Raw genomic sequence first — 11,799 nt, 5'->3', positions numbered from 1 at the left:
CAAATGTTTTCAAAACATTAATTATTTAAGTAATTAGTTTACAACTATTGTATTTTTTACTTTGTTTATTGAAGAAGTCAGTATAATATTAACAACACTAAAAAAGTAGAAAAAGACATTTATATAGTTTATTCTTAACGGCGGCTACTCATAGAAAGAAAACAACAAACCAATTTTATTTTAATGATTGCTAAAAGAAGTACTACTATGTCATGATTAGTTAGTTTTAAAACATATTTACTATAAAAATACAAACACGAAAACATATTGAACTAAAAGACTTGGACAGTATACTTTGATCTGCTTAAAACTATAGTAAGATTTTTAAAATCAGTTCATAGGGCATAGGTAATTAACATTTACACGGAAGTTTACTTTAAATTGATACGAAAAGTTTGGATACTTGTAAAAACAGCATATTAATTAGTGGCAAGAATTAACAAAAGTCATGGAAGGAAAGATGTAAGCAGCTCAAGATAACATTAAAACAATTCTATTTTTTTAATAGGTTTATTTTTACTATTATATACTATTTTTTTAATTCTTTTCAAGTTATAAGAAACTTGCTGAAATAAATCTGTACACTCTAGCATCTAAAAAAGATTTTAATAATTTTTCGTAAATTGTATTTGAATGAATAAATTTCCATTTCATAACAAAGCTTAATTATGTTTAAAAAAAGGAAAGTAGATAAGATAAACGTGTAAAACAGAATAAAGGAAAATTTTAAATTTATTAAACTATAAATAAGTATACCTACTGAATTAAGGACTTCAACGTTTGGTAGTTAGTTTAAAAAACTAAAACTTTGTTTTGTATTTAAATTAGGACAGCTCTAAAACTTATTCTACGCTGCATGCGGAAATTAAATCGTTTATTTTGGATCTAAATTTTCAGTGTCATCAATTTCATCCAAACGTAGTTCTTTACCGTCGGCTTGCGACCTTTGATAAAGAAAAAGTTATTTTTTGAATCCTAATGAGTAGAAAATTAGTTTATGGAGACTGTAGATATTTTTTATCTAAAAAATAAGAATTTAGAATATAAACCAGTTAATTAAGAAAATGGCAAACAAATGGGCTTAAAACAAATTTTTATAGTTGAGCCTCTTAATCTTTGTTTCATAGACAAAATTAGTTCATTTTTTACCCTAAGTCTTTTAACAAAGTTGAACAAAAATATCTACAGTATCAGCTATGCCCTCTGTAACATAGATACAAATAACTGTAATGCTAACAGATTATTTTTTAGTGTTTATTTTTATAGATGAACATGATTTTTTTACATATAATATCTCCATATTAGAAAAAATGCGCTTATCAGTTTATATGACAATTAAAACCTTTTCAGCAGTTTTCTTCTTCTGTCAGAGTCGTACGCAGAATCATTGCTACCTGAAGAAGAAAGACTGCTGACCCCTGACAACCTCCTTGTGTTGTTCGTTGCTGTGGTGACAGGTGGGGGTTTTACTGCTGTAGTAACTGGTTCGCTCAGGTTAGTTACTACCGCTGTTGAATTTTTCTGGTAGGTTGCTATGGGAACATAAACGCCTCCCGAAGAAGATTTTCTCGTGGCACCTACAAAAAGTTGTGTCGTGGTACTTCCCAGTTTTTGCATTTATATGTTAATTTAATTTTACAAAAATGATTTAATTATAATAAAAGGTTAATATTAATTATCAGTAATCTAATTTAACAGTTTTAAAATTGTAAATTTAACTTAGAAAGAGAAAGCTATCAGGGAAATAGCAACTACATTTTTTAAATTTGTTTTAAAAGAAAAGCATGCTGATGTTACATGTTTAGAACTTTGTTAATAAAAAACTTTTATTAAAATCAAGGATGCAAAACAAGTTATCGTTTACATGTAGAATTAGTTTTTATACCTTTAACTTTGACTCTTACATAACTAACAAAGTATATCTATTATTAACTTACTATTAAAAGTAGTCATTTGTGTTTGATTGGAATGAGACATTTTACGGTTGACAGTCGAGGGTAATCCCCTTTTCCATTTCCATTTATCCACCATCTTTTTCACTTCAATTCTTACTTCTGACGTCATAAAGCAATAAAGTATTGACACCATTGCACCCTGTAGTAAATAAAGTTTGTTTTGCTTGATAACGTTACTGAAGTTTGCTTGATAAAAAATACACTCATTTTTGATATTCTTTAGTACTTCTTTAATACTCAAAATAAAAAAATCTGTAAAACGTTTTACGGAAGTTTATAGTATTACTGTTCTGTATAATTCTTTATACTCACTTGAAAAGAAGTCAAGACCATTTCAAATGCAAGCTTGATAATAAACTGAGGTTTATCTTTTTTAGCATCAATATCATCTGGAACGAATAGAAAAATAATGTAATGAATTCCCAGCAAAGGTATCAGCGCAAGTGTCGACCTGTTTTTATTGAAGTGTTATGCTTATTTTGATACATTGCTTTTAAATCACAAAACTTTTTTTTTATTGCATTTGTTCTGAATTTAATCAGAATTTTTTAAATCTAGATTACTTTGCCGTAAATTAAAAAGTATATATATTTCTTTTAACAATTATGTTTCTTATCTTTAAATTAAACTGGTTATTAAAATATACGTTTATTTATGATCAACTAACTAACCTTGCTAGTCTGTAAGTGTAGTCATTTCTGGCCATACAATTTGCTCTTAGTTTCTTGACAATTATTCGTAAGATGTTAATAAATATCCCGAAATTGATCTATATGACAAATAACTTTAAATAGCAATGTTTTTGGGTTTTTAGCTGAACAAAATTAAAGTCAAAAAGAAAATCTCAATGTAAGCATTTTATTATATAAATAAAAAGTATTATATATTTTGAGTATAACTGATTTATATTGTTTAACGAACTTTCGTCTCAATCTTTATACTTTTTGAAGGGTAAAAGTATTGAAAAAAATAACTCATATTTAAGCATTCTTCTATTTGAATAAAAAACAGTAAATTTAACTTTAATATTTTTTGGTAGTATTAAATACAAAACCATAACTTTATTCCTATATGTAAGGATATATATACAAAGCTAAACTTACAGTAATAGTGAGTACAACGGGTCCTTGTATTGACCAAAAAACAGCTTTGTTTTCCAACATTTCCCAACATCCGACATTTTCAAAATAATACCTGAGAACAACCCATGTCAGTGTTGGTATTAAAGGTCCCCCTGTTTATTAATTTACATGACGTCATCATCAGAACATTTTAACAAAAAAATATTATTAAATTTAGTTCAACAACTTTAAGTTTTTTAAACGATTATATAAAGGCTTAAGGATAAATTAAAACTTTGCTTTAACGTTATCTATACTTTTTAATAATAAAAAAAAAATTTTTAAAGGACAGTTTAAAGGGATGAGACAAATTATAAAAATATTTTACTATAAATTATAACTGCTCATTAATATCAACGTACCCCAACCAAGCGCCATGTAGTGAGGAAAATGTCCCTGCTCCGTCATTGCAAACGAAAGTATCGATTGAAGGTAAACCCCCTCGATGAGAAGCCAGAAAAAATTACAAAGAACAACGTAATGCATCAGCATCATCACCATTCTGCATGATGTCTATGAAAAAATAATAACAATCTTAATATAAAAATTAAAAAATAAGTCTAGTTTTTTAAGTTTAAATTTTTCATTTGTAAGATTAACTTTTTATTGCCTGAAAACTTCGAAATTAGTATTTTTTAGGTTTGTATCCTTTTACTAACATTGTAAATTAGATGCTTAAAAGGTTAGTAGTTATAAAAGGGCATAAGATGCAAATTCGCTTAAATTCACAATATAGTTATGTTAGTAATAATTTATTCGTTTCTTTATACATACAATACCTAAAACGGTCTGTTGTTCTATCGTAATCGGGAATAGATAGACTTCAATAACTCCTTATTATGACACATACTAAAAAAGTTAATCAAAGGAAAAATTCAAACAAATGACTCTCATACAAAGACTTTTTTCAAAAAAAAATTTAAACGTATTTTTTTTTAATTAATTGTGCTTAATGTTTTTTAAACCAATCATTGTTTCAATTATTACTATAATGTAAGTCGCAGATACTTAATTTACAACAATCTAACTGTTTTAATTCAGTAAAAACTAAAAATACCATATAACAATATATAATAATTTTAATCAGTCATGCACTGATAGATCAAATTTTATTTTTAAGTTTATTAATTAAATAAATATGTTACTTGTTTAATGTAATATACACTACTGAATAATTTATTCAATATAGGAATGTTTTTTTAAGTTCTTTTAAGCCGTAAAGTTAAATTTACGTTATTTATTGTTATTCGTACCAGAATTTATTTATAAAAAATCAGTTTTTTTTAAACTTAAAAACTGTTTAAAGTTATTTAGTTTAATGTTACATTTTAAATTATTACTATTTTATATATACTTACCATTAGCCGAAGAGCTATTAACTACTAAAAACCTTTGATTAGTTTTTTAAATCATTAAATTATAAAAACAACTGCTTGACATTTATATCTACTAAACTTTATTTTTAACTATCGTATTTTTAAAACACTTAAAATGAACAAATTACAACAAACAAGTTTTATGCCAAACTCTTTTCAATAAAAGCTTTTAAGCCAACCTTCGTATGGCTATTATTCAACTTATTTTTGCTAAAAAATTAAATAGACTCTTCAATTTTTTATGAAATATCTTAAAATAGCTGATGTTTTGAAAGTTTCGTAACATGCAGAAGGCATAAATAAGCAATTATGCTCTATTAAATAACAAATTTTGAAAATTTATTTCTTAGAGCATTATGAGAAACTACAAAAAAAATTAAATCAATTGCACTTTTTTTTTGAGCTTCTAGGCGTGTTTTAAAAGCAATAATGATAAAAGGTCTAATTTAAACTAGTAGTCTAAATAAAAACAGTATTTAGGTATATATGAATAATGTTTCTTTAACACAAGTTGTTTTCACTTTGCAGACCTGAAGATCCCAATTTTAGATGAAACGCCGTTGCCTTTTTAAAAATAAAATTAATTTAAAGATGATACTGTTAATTGCTTTTTTTTATCTTTTCAAGCTTTTTTTACACAAAGAAAAAAACATACAATTAATTGATGATATCTAAAATACAACAAACTAACTAACATGAGGTACACAAAACGAGTACAATTCTTCATCAGTCAGATTTTTTGGGTCAGACTCGAAATTTGCGTAAGGTTCGATTAGAACTCGATCTTTGACAAGGATGACGCAATATCTAAATATGAATGAAATCATCAGGTTTATGTGTACGTAGTTTCGAGTACAGTGGAGTTTTCTGTGAATTTGATTTAGGTTAATTGAGTAGATTTTGTCTAACTGTTTTGTATTTAGATTGGTGTTTTTTTATATCCAATAAAAAAAAAATTAAACTAAAAATCTATGCTATTTTCTTTTGTTATTATGCAAAAAGTGTAACTTGAAGTGACTAAAAAAGCAGTTTTAAAACATTTTAGTTTATTTAGTTTTTTACAATCTACTACATCAGTACTAATACACAAACACAAAACACCAACTTGAAGAATGTGAGTATCAACAACGCAGCTATTAGAAACACAAGCGATATTGCGTACCCTATTTTGTAAGTCAGTGTCAATCCAACAAGTAGGTTCTCCTGTAAAAGAAAACAGTAAGAAAAAATCAAACTGAAGATATAGTTTGCAAACGATAAGCTATTACGTCATGATGGAAAAAACTGGAACCATAAAGAAGCATTTAAAAAGTTAAAACGTTTCTTCCTTGAGACTTCTGTAAACATTTTTTGGTATGAACTATATTTTTTTGTTTCTAAAACAACTAACATATTTCATTTCTTCTTCTATCATGCTTTGATCATTAGTGCCGTTTATTGGGATGCAAGAGTGGTAGGTCGCTGGTTTTCCTTTTTCCCAATCCATCATCCATGTTCCGTTTGGAAGACACAGTCTCTGAACAGTTCCTTCTACTACTGAAAGTATAACAAATAGATTAACCAATTTTAATAGATCTGCTAGCTACTGCTTGTTGAGAAAAATTCGCAAAAATTTGTAAATGATATAAGTTATTGAGCTGTATTAAATTTTTAATAACACTATCAGATAGGCTTAAAGAAAAACCTAATTGCAAACAAAAATATTGTGATATTTAAAATCTACTAAAAATATAAATTGTATTTTTGTTAACCTTATATGTAGGTTAAGCATATAAATAATTACAATAAGCAAAACGTTAGTTTACTAGTACAACCAACCGTTTTTTTTAGATTTTTTCGAAGTAGTTTTGAGCTTGTCATAACATATAATAATTTAAAGTCAAACTTTTAGTCTTTAACTAGCCTTAAATTTTTACTTAAAATTTATATACAAGAATTTTAAAATAGTATTAAAATTATAAAAACTTTATAATTGAAATAAACATATTGATTACAGCAAAGTCTATAATGATCATGTAACTAATAAACAATTTTATGATGATACATAGTAGTTACTATTACATATTTAGTAAGATCGCTATATAAACCTTTGATAATCTCTGATATTTTTAATTCCATTTACTAAATGTCTTTGATAGTACCCATGAAACTTTATTCAAACAGGCAAAATAACAATTTTTAAAAAGTTTAAAATAAATTATTTTTAAAAACAACACAAAAACAATTATTTTTGAGTTGTACAATATAAATATGTAAAAGAGAATTATGAATAATACTAAACACACTAAAATCACATAAATCTTTGATAAAAGAATTAAGTTATCATTAAGAAATAATAAAGATACTAGATTTAAAAAAAAACATTATATAAAACATAATTGTTTAAAAGAATTTTTTAAGCTTAAAACTTAAAAATTGTATACAATATGGTCTTTGTTCTGAAAATAAAAACTTGCTTTTTTTACGTTTCTACTTATAAGAAATTTAAAATACTTAAAATTTGTATATCTTTTGTTCAAACAAAGATTACATAGATTTAAATCGTAATTTTAAGTTTATTAAGGTATTACCGGTTGTAAAAGCCAAAGTATTTTATTTTTAAAACAAAATCGTCTAAAATCTATAATAAGTCAAAAGAATGTTTCACCAAAATAAAGATAAAAACTATTGACATCTTGTAAGTTGTTCGCTGAGTATGTTCGCTGTATTTTAATTAAGCTTTTTACGTACTTAAAACTTGAAAATTTACATCTAAAACCACTAAAGTATTTAACATAAGTTCTAAAAATAGTTTTCATAATTAGTATAATCCAATTAATTTAAATTTAATGAGTGTTTTTTTTTGATACTTTTTTATGATCAGTTATGCTTAACAAATTTAAAATTAACGTGTCATTAAAAAATAATGATCTGTTTTTAAATGAATATAAATACAAAGTATATTAAATTATTCCGAATTTAAAGATAATTTTAGTATAGTTGATATAGTTAGATTATTTAATATATTTGAAATATATTTTATAAGTTTGATAGAGCTATTTTATAAGTTGAAGCATTACAAAAAACTTTCTGTATTACATTTATTTGTACATAAACTAAATTATTTAATTTGTTAAAATACGAACTTTTTGTAATGAAAATATCAAATATGTTTTTTAGAACTTAGATATTTCAAAGTGTACTTTTTAGGTTTATGTAGTTTTGTTCTTAATTAAACTTAAGTTTTTTCTTGAAATAAATTGCGTCTGTATTCTTAAATTGCAGCTGTTTGAACTTTACAGTTAAAAAACGATCTTACTTAGTTATCAAAAACTATGTGTCTAGTTATAATTTTGCAAGCAGTGGGGTAAAGGATACAAAATAGATAAACTTGTTTGCTCTAGTAAAACTACTTAAAGTCTTAGTTCAAGACAAATCATTTGAAACCATATTTTAAAGCATTATCTATTAATGTAAATCTTTTAAATAAAAAATATACTTAAAACTTTATAAATGCGTTATTATTTGAGACTTAATGACATCAAAACTTTAAGTTTTCGATTTTTATTTTGATGAAAGCTTGAAATTCAGGGTAGCTGTATAAATTAACAAGCGTAAAAAATTGCACGAGGGTATAAAATTGCACGAAGATAAAATTGCAGAAAGGGTAATTTTTGCACGAAGACGTTTTTGCACGAGCAGACAACTTTGCACGAAGACAATTTTGCACGACTTGATTTTTTTTTTATTATCACTGTTACCCCTAACCCTTACCCTCAGTCGGTAAGTTATTTTATAAAGTTTTTTTTTACTAAAACTTTTGCCCTTAACCCTTACCCTCGGTCGGTAGCTTTTTTTTTACTAGTTAGTTTTTTATTTTTATTTATACTATCACTGTTACCTCAACCCCTACCCTCGGTCTTTAACTTTTCTTTCTTTTTTTGTTAATTTTTTTGTTAATTTTCATTTTCCGTATTTTTTACTCTCGTGCAAAAATTTAACTTGTGCAAAATTGACCCTTGGGGCTAAATCGTCTTCGTGAAATTCTGTTCCCTCATGCAATTTTGTGCCCTCGTGCAAACTTGGCTTTGTGTGAATTTGGCTTCGTGCAATTTTATGCTTTTGTGCAATAATATCTTTTGTGCAATTTAGACCCGTTCCCAAAAATTCGAGCTGAAGCAGTATTACCTGATCTAAGGAATCCTTCCAATTCCACGTCATAAACTTATAACAAAAAAAAATTTCAATAAAAAAAGTCTTCCAGCAAAAAAAAAATAAATGCTAGTTTTTAATTTTTTCCCTCAAAGTACGGTTATATGTTATTGTAGTGTTGAATTAAACTTGAATTCAAATAACATTTAAAAAATATTTGATGGTTTTAGTTTAAACTAAGTTTACTTAGCGAAATATATATTTAGGGAAACAAATAAAGTTTACAAAACTTTGTTTTTGTTTCAATATGTTTATAAACACGTACTGTAATGTAAGTTATTACATAAAATTCTACGTTTAAAAAATCTGATTCTAAGACTAACGGTAAAAATCGGGACATGGGTGATGAGCCACCCTACTTGGTTCTGAATGATCCCAACAAAATACGCCGTCCGCTTCCCCCTCACAAAACTTCTCTGTGACGTAATAAACGTTTGTTGTTAAGACGTCATAAAAGTTTATTACAAAAATTGATGTTTCAATAAACTCATCATAGAATAAAACCACTTGATTTTAATTGAATTCAAAAATTTTTTTTTTCTATTGTGAATTGTTTTTAATAACCTACTGGTTTAAACTTGTTCTAATTTTAAAAAAAAATCAGGTTTGTTTCAGATCAAGATAGCAGTTATTTATTTTTAACAATAGTTACACTAAAATAACAAAATATAGGGTTCAACAAAAACCAAAACTATTTTATTAATCAAATCAAGAAAAAAAAATATGATATTAAATTGTTAGTTTTATTAATTTTTTTAATTTTTATAATAACGAAAATATTTTCCAACTTACGATATAAGTAAATCTAGTTTTATAAAAGTATCAAATACTGTAGACTTGTTTATTTTTGCTAGTTTACTTGTGTTTTATTATGAAAATTAAATTTCTCAGGACTAATTTTTTAAAGAAAATATAAATGATTATATATTTTACACATAACAATAAATAATAAACATAAAGTGTTAGCTATTTTTAAGACTTCAACTAATAAACTTAAGTTGAAAGGTGTATCGTACACATTTAAATGAAGTAAGCAAAAATCGTATGCTTATAATTAAGTTATAGCTTCAATAGTGAGACTTTTTTATACAAACAAAAAGTATGTACCTCCACTTTGTAGGAACGGTTCTCTTGTCTCATTCAAATGTATGCTGCAATTATGTCTTATTTTGTAAAGTTCACACATGAAAGCTTGTAACTCTTTCCCATGTGACTGTAAGTTCGTGTCAGAGTTTTATATTTTTTATAAAATATTTTATTCTAATAGTATGTAGTTTTTGAAAACTTTTATTTAGTATTTTAATTAAATATTTTAAAATTACAAATTATTGCTTTACTTTAATTTGCATAAAAATATTTATTATCTTTCTGGTGACAATTTTTTGTTTACTTCGCAGATATCTAATAATTAACTAATTTATTTAATACAATAAAAATTTTTGCTATTGTTAAGTTTATTCAAATTGAAACAACAATCGTACCATATTAACAACTGCAGCTTGTAAAACGACGAAAAACAGAAGTTTCCTGACAATCGACCCATTTATTTTGTTTCTATGCTCTTTTATTCGTATTAAACTTGCTATATTCATTATACTTTTAAATTGCCTAAAACTTTTAATTGTATATCTTAGTTTTTCAATTAATTCTACTATGATTAGTCATAACTACAAAAATAGAATTATTTTCTTAGTTTAGCTGTATAAAGCCAGTGAGTGACTTTTAAAACAAATTGTTTCAAACATATTAGTTGTTAGAAACAAAATAAAATTCCAAAAAAAAACTTTAAAAATAATCAAGTTTAAATAATCATGAACATAGTATAAACAAATTTTAAAAGATACTTAGACATAAGTTATATGGGTGGGTGTCACTTTTGCACGAGCGTCACTTTTGCACGAGTGTCACTTTTGCACGAAGGGACACTTTTGCACGACTGTCACTTTTGCACGAAGGGTCACTTTTGCACAAGGGGACACTTTTGCACGGCGACTCTTTTGCACGAGCGTCACTTTAGCACAAGGGGACACTTTTGCACGGCGTCACTTTTGCACGCAGGGTCACTTTTGCACGAGGGGACACTTTTGCACGGCGTCACTTTTGCACGAGCGTCACTTTATCACGAGGGGACACTTTTACACGGCGTCACTTTTGCACGGAGGGTCACTTTTGCACGAGGGGACACTTTTGCACGGCGACTCTTTTGCACGGAGGGTCACTTTTGCACGAAGGGACACTTTTGCACGGCGTCACTTTTGCACGCAGGGTCATTTTTGCACGGCGTAATTTTTGCACGAGGAGACACTTCTGCACGGCGACATTTGTTACGGCAGCATTGTTGCACAATGGTACTTTTGCACAACGTCACATTTTTACGATGAAGATTTTGTCCAGCGACATTTTGGCACAATGATTTTTTCGCACGGAACATCAATTTTTCATTTTGGTAAAAAGTTCTTTAGCTAGTACCAAATTTTTAACATACTTATATTAAAGGCAAAAAATGAAAGATTTAAAATCTCAAACAGTAAAAGTTAATGTTAGAAACAAACTAAGGAAAGATAAAATATAATTATTTATAAAAAATTCATACCAGGGACAAAAAAAAATAATTAATTTAGAAACTAGGATAAAAAATACTTTGAGTGTAAGTAAGTTGTTCTAGTTTATTTTGAACTTTAATATATTAGTCAACAACTATATCATATTATATATTTTCCTACACAGTTACAAGTTTATTGTCCATATGATGGACCTAGGCATCAAAACCTGGACCACTTAAACTGAAAGAAACATAACAAAAAAATAAAACTAATACAAGAAGTTTATTTATTAAATCAAAGATAAAAACATAGTTTGATATAAAACTTATAGGTTAACATAAAAAGCAAAATGTTAAGCACAAACTTATACTTATTTACGCTTTGATGTAGAACGATGAACGTCAAATATTTAAACGCATTGATTAACAACAAAAATAAAAACCTAACGCTCCAAAGATATTAAAAATAGACAGGCTAGATGAGTAATCATTAAATACATTGAAAAAGGACTCATTATTAATAGAGTAAAGGTGCTGCTAATATAATAAATTGAATTATAAACTAAGCTTAATCTTAAAATTAAATCAACGGTTGATAAAAATTACTTAACTGT

General features: G+C 26.5%; 2 protein-coding genes across 2 annotated transcripts; both read right to left on the bottom strand.

Annotated features, from left to right (window-relative positions):
* Nucleotides 1–758: 758 nt before the first annotated feature.
* Nucleotides 759–3,566, bottom strand: LOC145842719 (secretin receptor-like). The gene is made up of 7 exons (XM_082950197.1): nucleotides 3,439–3,566; nucleotides 3,059–3,189; nucleotides 2,627–2,724; nucleotides 2,268–2,406; nucleotides 1,938–2,094; nucleotides 1,343–1,577; nucleotides 759–944 (listed from the first exon to the last, which is right to left on the bottom strand). Exons 1-7 carry the CDS (start codon nucleotides 3,560–3,562, stop codon nucleotides 875–877), a joined length of 954 nt encoding a protein of 317 aa, XP_082806323.1. The 5' UTR covers nucleotides 3,563–3,566; the 3' UTR covers nucleotides 759–874.
* A 1,387-nt stretch (nucleotides 3,567–4,953) lies between these two features.
* LOC145843145 (parathyroid hormone/parathyroid hormone-related peptide receptor-like) lies at nucleotides 4,954–10,254 on the bottom strand. The gene is made up of 7 exons (XM_082950607.1): nucleotides 10,125–10,254; nucleotides 9,751–9,856; nucleotides 8,967–9,059; nucleotides 5,843–5,988; nucleotides 5,558–5,655; nucleotides 5,148–5,319; nucleotides 4,954–5,016 (listed from the first exon to the last, which is right to left on the bottom strand). Exons 1-7 carry the CDS (start codon nucleotides 10,233–10,235, stop codon nucleotides 4,954–4,956), a joined length of 789 nt encoding a protein of 262 aa, XP_082806733.1. The 5' UTR covers nucleotides 10,236–10,254.
* Nucleotides 10,255–11,799: the final 1,545 nt, after the last annotated feature.

Source organism: Thalia democratica, chromosome 8 (genome assembly GCF_965202585.1).
Source record: "Thalia democratica chromosome 8, ktThaDemo2.hap1.1, whole genome shotgun sequence".
Lineage (NCBI taxonomy): Eukaryota > Metazoa > Chordata > Thaliacea > Salpida > Salpidae > Thalia > Thalia democratica.
Note: the sequence above shows the minus strand (reverse complement) of the source record. Positions and strands in the feature narration are given on the sequence as shown.